General features: G+C 42.6%; 2 protein-coding genes across 5 annotated transcripts; one reads left to right on the top strand and one right to left on the bottom strand.

Annotated features, from left to right (window-relative positions):
- Positions 1 to 863: 863 nt before the first annotated feature.
- On the bottom strand, positions 864 to 3259 carry churc1 (churchill domain containing 1). 3 transcript variants are annotated; one of them, XM_046373061.1, is made up of 5 exons: positions 3241 to 3259; positions 2810 to 2854; positions 2439 to 2574; positions 1748 to 1818; positions 864 to 1210 (listed from the first exon to the last, which is right to left on the bottom strand). In XM_046373061.1, exons 2-5 carry the CDS (start codon positions 2846 to 2848, stop codon positions 1118 to 1120), a joined length of 339 nt encoding a protein of 112 aa, XP_046229017.1. In that variant the 5' UTR covers positions 2849 to 2854; positions 3241 to 3259; the 3' UTR covers positions 864 to 1117. The 3 variants fall into 3 exon arrangements, with proteins under 3 accessions (XP_046229017.1, XP_046229014.1, XP_046229016.1); XM_046373058.1 differs by lacking the exon at positions 3241 to 3259 and adding an exon at positions 2979 to 3072; XM_046373060.1 differs by lacking the exon at positions 3241 to 3259 and adding an exon at positions 2944 to 3033.
- Positions 3035 to 12599, top strand: znf106b (zinc finger protein 106b). 2 transcript variants are annotated; one of them, XM_046373037.1, is made up of 22 exons: positions 3035 to 3167; positions 3598 to 3776; positions 3904 to 3965; positions 4199 to 4396; positions 4541 to 5818; positions 5911 to 6250; positions 6345 to 6405; positions 6628 to 6782; positions 6865 to 6925; positions 7006 to 7786; positions 7889 to 7947; positions 8074 to 8216; positions 8417 to 8551; positions 8875 to 8991; positions 9129 to 9320; positions 9729 to 9791; positions 10006 to 10125; positions 10553 to 10624; positions 10732 to 10803; positions 11030 to 11176; positions 11362 to 11416; positions 11559 to 12599. In XM_046373037.1, the coding sequence occupies exons 2-22, from the start codon at positions 3600 to 3602 to the stop codon at positions 11624 to 11626; spliced, it is 4356 nt and encodes a 1451-aa protein (XP_046228993.1). In that variant the 5' UTR covers positions 3035 to 3167; positions 3598 to 3599; the 3' UTR covers positions 11627 to 12599. The 2 variants fall into 2 exon arrangements, with proteins under 2 accessions (XP_046228993.1, XP_046228992.1); XM_046373036.1 differs by lacking the exon at positions 3035 to 3167 and adding an exon at positions 3218 to 3343.
- The last annotated feature ends 44 nt before the right edge of the window (positions 12600 to 12643 follow it).

Below are 12643 nucleotides of genomic sequence, written 5' to 3'. Positions count from 1 at the left end.
GATAAGATAAAAGTGAAAAGACAAAGTAGGTGGATTTTACATTACAGTTGAACTCAAGACATGCCAAGCCAGACTGTTACATGTGACATGGGGGGGTGGGGGTTGGTCCCAAATGACAACCACAATGATATGGAGGTTCCTCCATTTGTGGAACAACATGTAGCCACAAAGTTAAACAGCAGTCAACAGGAAGCTAATGAACATGTGGGCAGACAGAGCAAAACTCAACAGATGAGCTTTAAAATACTATAAATAAATGTGATAGTCATCTTTTGGGCTTTCTGAAACATCAATCAAAAAGAGGAAGTAGATACACTCAACGTGAAGCTCTTGTGTGACAGGTACAAACAGGTTATGAGTCTTTACTGCAACACAGGAAACTGAAACCACAACAAATGGCCACAGAGAAAATGTAACTAAATTAACAAAAACAATCTTAAAGATAAACACTGTTGTTCTGGAGCTATTTAGGCTGGCCAGTCTAGGCAATAAGGATGTTCCTCTTTTTCCTGACCATTTGAAAGTCTTCTTGTCTATATTGGCTTACAAATGTATATTACAGAGTTCTTATTTGACCTTGTGGCGATTCTTTATACAAGCTGCTGTTTCCAATATGAGGAGTGAACTTTCGATCTCAAGCAACCTCACAAATAAGTTCCTCATCGTGAAGACTGCTTAACATAATCCATATAAGGAGAAAGATATTTTTTCAAATGCCTGACATTTGAAGTCAATTTTTAAACAAATAACTATTTTGGATTTAAAAAATAGCTGGAACTTGTGATTTCTTTGGCTGCATGGAAGGGTCCCTTACATTTGTCTTTCAGACTTCACACAGTCCCAAAATGCAGATAGCATTAACATTTTTTGTAGTAAAAATGTTTATTTATAGTACACTGTTAATTGACATACATAAAACACTTGTTGTGGTCGTGGAGGGTAATAAAAAGTTATTCAACTGATACCAGCATACAGTACATACAGTAGTTCATAAACAGCCTTTAAATATAATGACCACAATTTTAAATGCAGGATAAAAAAATGATTTGAATCTTGATGCCAGCAGCACGTCCATGGTGGCAACGCTCAGTGAATTAAAATCTGCAGGTCTGAGGTCTTAGAAGAGAGGCGCAGACTGTCTGGGGTCATCGGGCAGGACACTGATGGAGTCCTCTGCTTTTCCACACAGCATGCAAAGCATAGTGTACTCCTGGACGACAACAAACAGATGTAATATACACACTGAAAGACAAAGACGGTAGCAACTAACCATGAATACTGCTGAATTAGTATGTTAGAAAATAAATTTAGCCCCATAAAAAGATTTGCGTCACAAATGAACTGACGTATGTTAAGGTTATAGATCAGTATGTACTAGAGGCGACACGGAGGTGCAGTGGTGCAGCACTGTCGCCTCATAGCAAGAGGGGTCCAGGTTCGAATCCTGGTCTGGGCCCTTCTATGTGGAGTTTGTATGTTCTCCCTGTGCCTGTGTGGGTTTTCTCCGGGTTCTCCGGCTTCCTCCCACATGCACATAACTGGCTACTCTACATTGCTATTACTCTCACACTCACATTACATTGTGAGTGTGTGGTTGTCTGTCTTTGTGTGTTGGCCCTGCGATTGACTGGTGACCAGTCCAGGGTGTACCCCGCCCCTCACTCGTAGTCAGCTGGGATAGGCTCCCCCTGTGACCCTGACGGATAAGCGGTATAGAAAATGGATGTATGGATCTGTATTTACTTACCTGATATTCATCAACAACAGAGAAGGTGTATTCATGCCTGGCGATGACGTGGTCACAATTTTTACAAACATCTGGAAGGAAAAAATGTGTTAGCTAATAGCTGTGGGTGAGTGATTCAAAAGGTTCAACTTCTGGTGAGATATGAAAGAGTCTGGTAATTCTCTCTTCTTCACAAAACCCTTATGACAGGAAACCAAATGCACCGTATAACCAAAAACAATCGGACCCCTTGTTACTGCTGTAACAGCCTCCACCCTTCTTTAAAGGATTTCCTCAAGATTTCCGCAGGAATATGGCTCAAGACATCAGTAAAACTGGCCACTGGCGATCAGGCCTGGCTCACAGCTGATTTTCCAATTCATCCCAAAGCTGCTGGGTGCCACGAGGTTCCTCCACGCCAACCTGGGAGAACATTTCTTCAAGGCACTGCCATGTCGAAACAGGAAAAGCATACTCCCCAAATTATCACCACAAAGTTGGAAGCACAATGAGGCCAAAAATGTCATTGTATGGCGGTAGCACTAAGATTTACTTTAAACCGAACCACACCCAGAATTACATGAACTACAAGGGAAGGTCTTCTTCTCCACGACTACGAAAACTGGTTGGTAAAAACATGTCAGTTCACCGGCACCTGAAAGCAACTGGTTGTCTGGTCTAGTCTAGTGGGAGCACAAGAAGAGAGACTAACGGTCATATGTGACTATCTCCTCTCCATCATCATCCTCCGTGGCTCTGTTGCTGATCAGCACGAAGTCCCTCTGATGGCAGCTGGCACAGCCCACGTAGTTCATCAGGTAAGAGCCGTTCTCCAGACAGGTGTTCCCCTGAGAAGGAAATCACAGACCTCTTACTCTCACACCACCACGTTCAACTCTTTTCGCTTTCTCGGTAACACCTTCAAATTTCTACTTTCACCAGAGCATCACTGTTTGAGGTGGCTGGTTATCCCAAGTAGATAAATTAACGTTACTCACAGCTAACTATATTGTTAGTAGTTAGCTGTGAATTGGCTAAGTTGACGATAGTAGTTAGTGAGGTGTCCCAGTCGCCTCAACTTACCCGGTCCGGATATTCCTTTTGCACACAGCCGTTGCACATTTTAACCTGAAAAGGTAAACAGTTAGGTTAACAAACAGCTAATTGTTTCTTTTTTAGCAAAACCCCTTCTTCCGCACGGAACGACTGTCCCGTACCTCACTATAGCTAACTTATAAAACACCATCATCCCCAAACATCGTTGCAAAATCGCCAAATCGCTCTCGTCTCATCATTTGTAGATCTACGGAAAAGGACCGCCGACAAACTTCCGGTATCATCTTTTATGAACGATTGGACGGCGTAGACGTAACGTAATTTACGTAGACAAACATGGCGCCCGAGTAGCCGTTCGGTGTTGATGCCATGTGAATTTCGTCTGGTAATTATGATCTACTTACAATTTAAACTTAATATCTGATTTAACAGAAAGAGCTCGACTAAACTCCGCTAACCTCTCCCAACGGCTGGGGTGAATTGCAACTCAGGGACGGCGAATGTGCCACTGTTTAGTCTGTTTGCAAGTCCTCACTGTAAAATCCACGCTTTACTGTTGGAATAAGTTTAGAGTTGATGATTAACAGCTGGCGTTACAGTGTTGTATTGCTTATAAACTGTCCCGCATTCACCCCAAAGCCTGCATGTTTTCAGCACTGTGTAATCTCTAGGCTGTAGCGTTTATTCTGCGAAATCTTTATAACATGCTCTTGAGACATTGGGGTTTGGCTTCATTTATCCGATATTTGGATTAAGGTTAATGCAAAGCTTTCGTGTATTTGCTGATATAATTTGTTCTTATTTCACCTGGTCAGAAATGGCAATGGTTCAAACCCCACATGAGAAGGCGGGTCCAACCTCCGCGAAAAAGAAGAAGAAGAAGAAGAAGAGGAAGAAGAGGAGCAACAGCAACAACTGTGCCAACAACGCACTATCCTACCAGAGAGTCAGGAGAAACTACTGTGTTTTGTGTCGCAGGAAGTATTTGAGATGTGTAAGTGGATTTAACTGTGATTGAGACATTTAATTGAGTAGTATTCATATATTACCCAGATGTGATTTTTCAGCATGCAGCCTTTACAAATGATCTGTAATATTGACAGTATGACTGTTAACTGCAGGAAGCACTGCAGCACATGGATGGTTTGCTGCACCACAGAGAACTGGAGACAGTGCTGGGCAAGTAAGTCATACCCGTTAGTTATACAAATGGACAAGGGATGCAAAAATACACCACTTTTAAAAGTTAAACCTAAATTTAATAAGACATTTTGGTCGAAGGTGTAGTGTACTGATCTCATCCGAGTAGCCCAGTGTTATGTTATGAATGAAAATCGTTTCAATCGAAACGATTGACAATCGAAAATTGTTTTGAGGTTAACCTGTTAATCTGTTCTCATGTTCCTTCATTAACAGGAATTCATTTCATGAATGTCAGTCGTGCAAGGAGTCCTGCATGGGTTTAAATGAATATGCTCAGCACATTTCCAGCGCTCAGCACAAAGCCAATTTGAAGAACTTGATGTCTAAAAATGTTAAGCCCATCTCTCTGTCTAAGTCTGTGGGCAGAGAGACCATGAGCCAAATCCAGGAGAGAAACAAGATGCTGAGAATGTAAGAGTTTCATCTCTTTATCTGTTGTATAAATTGTATATATATATTGTAATGATACTGATACAAAATGATCAGATTTTGCATTTTATTCTCTCCATTATGTAATATGTTGTTATTGTGAAACACTGTTTATTTGCATCGCAGGAAGAAAGAAACAAAAAAGAAAAAAAAGAAACTGAAGCAGTTGGCTGGACTGAATTGTGCAGAAATGCAACAGGGATCCTCCAGCAAAGACACGGGGATGTCCCAAGTTGTGAAGCTGGACAGATCCAAAAAAGTGACGGCAAGGACACAGAACCAGGTGCAGGGGACATACAAGGAAGGAAGCAGCAACGCTGTTGTTCAAAACAAAGAGAATAAAGTGACCAGTCTGCAAAGGCTTCCTCACACAGTTCTGGGGCACCTTTATTTTCAGGACCAGTTTAACCATTCAGCTCACCAAAGGCATGGTGACAATGTTTTGTTCAACAGTCAGTGCAGTATTGAGAGTTCCCGAACAGACATTTCATATTTTAGAAGACCACACAACACCCGTGCAGGTCTTCCTATGGTGCCACAACATCTACAAATAACATGGCCAGCGGTCATCCCGCAAGACCATGACAACAAGCTGTCTGCCTGCAGACAACAGGCAACAGACTTCACCAGTGATCACCTCCCTCAGAACGGAGCCATCATATTTGATCACAGCCCGAGTGAGAGCACAGGATCTTCTCGACCAGGACAACAAGGTTCATATTACTCGTCTCCACCTGTTTCAGCAAGCAGATCTTCCAACGCAGCTCCCATACAGGACATTGATGTCAGTTTGATGCTGCGGCAAATCAGAAGAGCACTGGGTGTGAGGGAGCCATGTAGAGCGGACCGTGAAGCCCGGAAGCAGAACAGTGAGGAAGCCATTCGGTTGGCTGATAAAGCAGGAGCTAAGAAAGACCAGCCAGCAGGTGGCTCCTTCACAAACTGTGCCAAGGAGGCTCCAGTTCGCATCACGTCTGCTGCAAACACATCTGAGCAGTCCTCACTGGTCAGCTCTCATGCTCCTGTATCCAGTTCTGGTGTTCATCGTTCCAGCATTGCTTCTGCTAAGCCGAGACATACAGCAGTCAAAGTGACACAAGGAGCAACCCAGCGTTGTGAGAAGAGCTCAGTGGTTGCAAGGGTCTCCAGCGGACCATCAAACAGCAGGGAGAGAGAATCTCATGGGACCCTCAACAGCCAGACCTCACTCAGCCGATTTCCAGACAGGACTGCATCCTCTGAGCCCAATCTAAACATCACCCGCAAGGTTCGAATTGCCCATGAGCCAGCATGGCTCATGAACAAGTTACTGGACTCATCAGGGACCAAGAGTAAGTTGAACTGGAAGGAGATGTACAAGGAGGTGAAGAAGAAGAAGCTGGAGAGGATGACAGGCATGCCCAGGTAAGTCTCTTCTCTCATGCATCCACTTTACCCTTTGTTTGCCAAACATGAATTTGAACTTTTAATCTGTTTTTAATTCTGTGTCGTAACAGGTTTGGAATTGAGTTGGCGACCCCGCTGTCTCACCAAAAAAGCTCAACACGAGCAGAGGACCTGCCTCTGTCAGAAGGCTTCCACTGGGAGTCATTCCCAGATAGTCCTTTAGCTGCAAAGTGCACAGAAGTACCTCCACAACCCCAGGACACAACACTAAATGAGAGACACACCAAAACACAGGAGCCTGTGGAGCACCGTGGTGCTGCACACAAAGCTTGCAGCGATCAGAAGGTCGAAACCATCACTGTGAAGGTGGAGCCAGACTTGATGGATGGGAATGGAGATTTTAAAGAACACAGTGGTACCAAAAAGAGGAAGCAGGAAACAATTGTGATAGTGAGTAGTATACAGTATTTTTAAATGTAAGATGAGTATCTAGCTTGCTGATATATTTTTATTGCTGGAATTTAATTATTGCACGTTCTTATAGCATGAAGACATCTCTCATACAGAGCCAAAGGCAAAAAAGAAGAAAACAAAGTCAAACAAAGGTAATTCTGATGTTTTGTGTGTTTAATAAACCTTTTGTTCCAGTTCCATAATAAGTTCAGCATAATGTGGGATGATAATCACCTCTTTTTGATTTGCCTTGACACACTAACAGTGTGTGACAGCTTTTTATGATTTGAGACCATAAAATCTGTGTTGTCACTTATGTAGTGAATATTTCCAAATGTCATCCATTAAATCTTGGCTGTTTTCCTGTCCTGTAGGCCAGGACCAAATGGACCAGCTGTTGGCTGTGTCTCTGAGGGAGGAGGAGCTGAGCCACTCGTTACAGGATTTGGAAAATTCTATGATCCAGGCCCGCAATACCCTGCAAGCTGTCTACGCAGAAGTTCAAAGACTCCTGCTGCTGAGACAGCAGGTACCACCACTGAAGAAGCAAATATCACAGAAATCCTTTGTACCTTTTCCTCAAAAACCATTCACTTTTTTACAATTTTTAGTGTACTACCGAGATCAACAGTCTGAGAACCAAGCGCATTGAGATCCTGCAGGGGATGCAAGGTACAGAAGATTTGCCTTTTGCTTCAAATTGTTTCCCATACTCCAAATAGTTTACTTTTTCCTTTCTTAATCTCCTCCAGGAGGATACTCAGGAGAACCTGATGTAACAGAGAGAGCAAGCACCTCATCTGCAGGAGCAGCTGCTGCCGCCGCCACACAACCAACACACTCTTCTCTTCCATCTTCTACTGCCTTCCCCACCTCCTCCAGCCACCAACAACCCCCCACAAACTCAGCATTTTCCATCAGCCAGCCTCATCCAACCCCGCATGCCCTGCCAACCATGTCATTAGAGCGTGAGGTCTCCCAACCATCTACAGTGTCCTGTAACCCAAAAGCACCTGAGGTACCTGTGAACCAGCCTGTGCCCCTGTTTCCCTCTAATTTGCTCCCTTCGCTGCTGTTTATATCACCATCCTTAGCCAACCCCACCTCTCTCAAACAACCCCCAACACAAGCCACTACATCAGCAAGCACTTTTTCTGAATCACCTGCCAAGCAGGAGCAGGTGACGAGGGAGGTATTAAAGGACTGCGTAAAGACAGTGAGTTCAGTGAAAGAGGAAGCCAACACTGATTGGGCGGGAGGAAATCTCAGACCAGCAGCAGAGAAACCTGCCTCCATTTTAGTCCATGAAAAAGATCAAAAGGCATCTGCTACAGCGATAGATCACGATCGAGAGTACGAGAGCGATGACTCGGTCAAAGTGATCGAGCCCTCCAGCCCAGTGGTTATTGATATCGATGAATCGGACGACGAGGAGACGATCACAGATGTCTGCAGAGAGGCTCCTCAGAAGTCTGTCAATGTGGAGGTCAGCACTGCAAGCGCACAGGCGTTAAGGCGAAATGATGTGGAGAGGTGAGGTCACTACATAAGGTTATGTTTGGCACAGAAGAATCCTGAATGTTCCGATGCTTTGCACATATATATGAAATGTGATTGACTTTTTTTCCTCTCCAGGCCACCCAGAAAATCTGAGGCCACACTTGTGCTGGAGAAAGATGCCAGTGTTCCTCCAGGTGAGGATTGTGTCTCCTGCTTGTATTAAATATAAACTCTCACAGGACATGTTTGTTTGCAGAGATAAAACTGAGCTCTAAAAATTTTCACCGTATTTACCGCTTTCTTTTTTTTCTTTTTTGCAGAGTATGTCGACGTGGTCAAAGATGAGGAGCTGAGCTTGGGAGCTTTTGAGAACCACGCAGGTCCCGTTCATGGCCTACAGATTCACGAGGGCCTGTTGTACACGTGTTCAGGGGACAACACAGCACGGGCCTACTGTCTGAGGGTATTATGAAGCACATTGTTAATTGGCTGCTTTTTTCCCCCCCTAAGAAGAAATAAGATAAGATGAACTTTATTGATCCCACAGCGGGGAAATTCACTTGTCATGGTGTTATGTGACCAGTCCAATTTATTGTTGAGGTAAACACCCAGATAACTACATGAACATTAAAATAAAGTGAGAAATATGTTCTGTTTCCCCAGAGCAGGGCGTGTCGAGCAGTGTTTACGGGTCACACGAACAAAATCAACTGTCTGCTGGTGTCATCCCTCCCAGACATGCCGGCACGCCTCTTCACGGGGTCCAGTGACGAGACTGTCCGCTGTTACAGCACAAAGGTACAAAACATCTGGCCAAGCCACGTGGTGCAGAAAAGAAAGAAATCCTCGCAGATGTTTCTTCTTGAGATTTCTGTGTGACATTTCAAGGCTTTCAAGGCAGGGAATCAGTTTAGTTGATGTTACGCATTCAGTTTTTTGTATGAGAAAGAGCGAAATAAAAAGAGAAGAGATTTGTGGAGCAAATACCTGCTGCTGTCATGTATTTGTCCACTGGCAGCTTTAACTTTTTGTAGCTGGGGTTTCAGGAGTTACCTGTGGATTCTTTTTTTTTTTTAAACCATGTTGCTGTTGTTGTGATTTGGTGATTTGCTTTCTTCCAGTCTCAGAGGTGTCTGGATCAGATCTCTCTGTCAGACAGAGTGCTGTGTATGCACGTTGCCTGGAACGTTTTGTTTGTTGGACTCGCGAACGGATCAGTGGGCAGCTATGACTTAAAGGTGGGTGCCGTGATTTTAATACTCATAATTTCACTACTATTTTACAGCATACGTCTTGCTTTTCTCTTTGTCTCTCTGGTGTTTTCTTCCTCCTTGCAGTGATCTCTCTCTCTCTCTCCCTCCCTCTCTTTCGTTAGACCCTGAAGGAGTTAGATGTGTTTGAATGCCACGGCCCACGAGGCGTGAGCTGCCTGGGTGTAGCACAGGAGGGCGCCCGCCGGGTGCTGCTGGTCGGCTCCTACGACAACACCATCAGTGTACGAGATGCCAAGAGCGGCCTGCTGCTGCGCTCGCTGGAGGGTCACACCAGAACTGTTCTCTGTATGCAGGTGAGGAAATAAACCATTTAAGTTTAAAAATGATTTTTGTCCAAATAAATGGGCCAAATAATTGGACACTTTTCTTGATGAAATGTGTTGGAAAAGCTTGTTTCTGTTTACTCTCTGAAGAAAACATTTAATTTGGATTCACATCAGCTTCAATATTTAGAAATATCTTAAAAAAGTGACTAAACATTACAATTACTTATTGTTAAGGCTGTAAATACACTATATAGACAAAAGTATCTGGACACCCCTCTTCATGGGGCTGATTTTCAGGGTTTGGGCTCATCCCCTGACTTCCAATGAAGGGAAATCTTAATGCTTCGTTGTACCAAGACATTTGGGACAATGCTATTGCAATGATATTATCGATTGTGTGTCAGGTGTACTAAATTCTTCTTCTGTTGTTTTCAGGTGGTGAATGACCTGGTGTTCAGCGGCTCCAGTGATATGTCTGTGCGTGTCCACAACATCCATGTGAGTAACTTGTCTAAGTATCAATGAACAGGCGCTTGAGTTTGTCTTGATGCCTTTTAGAATTACAAATTTATGAACTGGAACATTTATTGTGCCTTGAAAGTTAAATGTTAACTTATGCAGAGTGTCTGTCTGGGTTCATAGTTTGGTTTATGTTGCAACTACATGCATTCACTGACACCGTTATTCATTATATTCTGTCTTTTATTTGCAGACAGGAGAGTTGGTTCGCATGTATAAGGGTCACAGTCATGCCGTCACATCAATAGTGATCTTGGGGAAAGTGATGATAACCGCCTGTCTGGATAAACTGGTCCGAGTGTATAAGCTGCAGGTACAGTATTTTAACAGACTCTTGGGTTGAGATCACATTGAAATTTCTCAACTCCTCTTTCATTCAGTTCATATGTGCTTCACCATCCAGAATACTCAAAGCAAACTTTTTTCTTTTGCTAAAAGCAATTGTACATTTCATACTTTCCAATTGCAATATTCAATTCAGGCCTCTGTTTGAAAATATCTTAATTTTGACTTCTTGAAACCTGCAGATATCTGGTGTAATGGTATGAACCCATTGTCATATGTGTTTGTCTCCCGATGTCTCACAGCAGACATCAGGTGACTGACAGCAATCAGAGATATTAAAAAAATGTCTTTGGAGAGGAGCCACAGAAATTAGGGTGTACTGCTCTACTTGTATACAATGGAGGGAGTGTGAAAACTGCTTGAATATGACTCTATTTGGATTTGTCTCCTCTTAGTCCCATGACTGCCTGCAGGTGTACGGGGGTCACAGTGATATGGTGATGTGTATGGCTGTGCATAAGAGTGTGGTACGTAGACTAAAACCAGTCATATTTTATTTTAATCTAAACGTGCATGAGAGATTTAGCGAATGGATGTTGTTGAATAATGTCTCAACCATTTCTGTCCCACCCAGATCTATACAGGCTGTTATGATGGCAGCATTCAAGCTGTAAAGCTCAACTTGATGAAGAATTACCGCTGCTGGGTAAGGACTTGTTGTACAGAGAGTGAATCTCAGAAGAAAATGTAGATATATTTGACTCAGTTGTTTATTCCATGAGTACACTTTCTTTTATAGACTTTTTCACTCTTACAAGAGTGAAGGCAAGTGAGTTCTTCATGTTAAAGTTATTTAACGACGATAAGGTTTGATATACTTTCTGATTGTCTTGTTTTGTAACATGTCTTTGTGACCTTCGCCCTCTGTTCAGTGGCAGAATTGCTCTCTGATCTTCAGCATGGCGGAGCATCTTATTCAGCACCTTGTCAAAGATCACGCCAGCTGGAATCATGACACAGTCAGATGTCGCTGGAGAGGCTGCAGCACATTTTTTGCCAACCAGCAGTTGGTTAGGCAGGTAATGAACTGACCACCATGTTATTTTCAGCAAAGTGAAGATGAATAGTGTGCAGTGTGTTCTTAAGTCGCAGCTGATCACATGTTCTGACTCTAATAGCTTTTGTTGCCAAAAGTGATGACCCCTGAGTGCCAGAACATCAACATGAGAACAGCTCCTCAGTCTTGTTTGTATTTTTCCTGCAGGAGCTGCTTGAACACATGCAGAGCCACGTGGAGAGTGACAGCAAAGTGCAGCCCTTTTGAGATGATTCAGCAGATTGATCCAGAAGCAGATTGAATAATCCAGAAGGCTGGATTTCTTTTCAGGGTTTTGGGTTTTACTTTCCATCAGCTTTTGATAGAAAATCAATTTTTTTGCCTTTTGTTTTTCTGATTTTTGAGGTTCTCTTTGGTCTTGTGCATCCTGTATGGAGGTAAGAGTCAGATGAGACACAGCAGTTGTTATTGATCCCTAAAGTCCTCTAAGACTCAGTCAGTCCAGCTGTGAAAATATTTTTTTTTTCCATCAATTATTTGCAGTTAAGTCACCCACAAGTAAGCCTTTTGACGAATAAAATGATCCATTACTTTACTTTTCGATCTATTGGTCAGCACATTTTGTCTTTATTACTGTGAATATGCAGCATGGCTTTAGACACCATAAAATAAATTACACTGTCAGATTACCTGTGAAGCTAATCATTCATAATATTTTTACAACTGCTGTTGTGAAAAGAAGAGTTGTGGCGATTCACTCTGCAGTGCACATAACAGATATTGTCATTTCATTGGCCTTCATGAAATCAGCAGGTCAGAATGATTTTCCAGATGTTTTTAAAGTTTAGTCTTCACTTCAGTGTTGAAAGGAGATGTGCACGTTGGCAATAGCTTAATTGTGGGAATAAACAGGCTTAACTTACTGGTGTGCTGTATTAGTACAAAGGTGCAGTTTGGCAATGAATCCAGAGTTTAAAATCCACAGGCTAATATTTAACAATCTGTACCAGTAATAAAATCTGTACCTCTACTCTCTTGTCTTCAAGTCAGATGTCTCTTCCCTTTTGTGTCCCAGATTTAAAGTTTATCATCATACAGTGACTTTTCATTTTTCTTCACATCATGGTGTATTCTTAATTACCTCTTCACTCAGACTGTAACATCCCGTCACACATGAGAACTTTTACATTAAATCTTTATGTTGTGACTGAGAGATTTGGTTTTGGTTATAAAAGTAAGTCATCTATTACTTACAGTTCCCAGATGATTATTCTGTCCCTGTATCACTGAAACCTCAGAAACCTGTCACAACCAACTGAATGAAGACAAACACCGACAAATTCTGCCTTAACTTTTGTATGTTATACTGTACAGTGTGTGTGTGTTTGATTTGTGTTTATTACCTGCTGTATGTGTGCAGCAATAAAGATTTGATTTAGTGTTCACTTTTGTTTGTTATAGTTTAACAACAGTACACAGAGCATTCGGT

This window comes from Scatophagus argus, chromosome 19, assembly GCF_020382885.2.
Source record: "Scatophagus argus isolate fScaArg1 chromosome 19, fScaArg1.pri, whole genome shotgun sequence".
Lineage (NCBI taxonomy): Eukaryota > Metazoa > Chordata > Actinopteri > Scatophagidae > Scatophagus > Scatophagus argus.
Note: the sequence above shows the minus strand (reverse complement) of the source record. Positions and strands in the feature narration are given on the sequence as shown.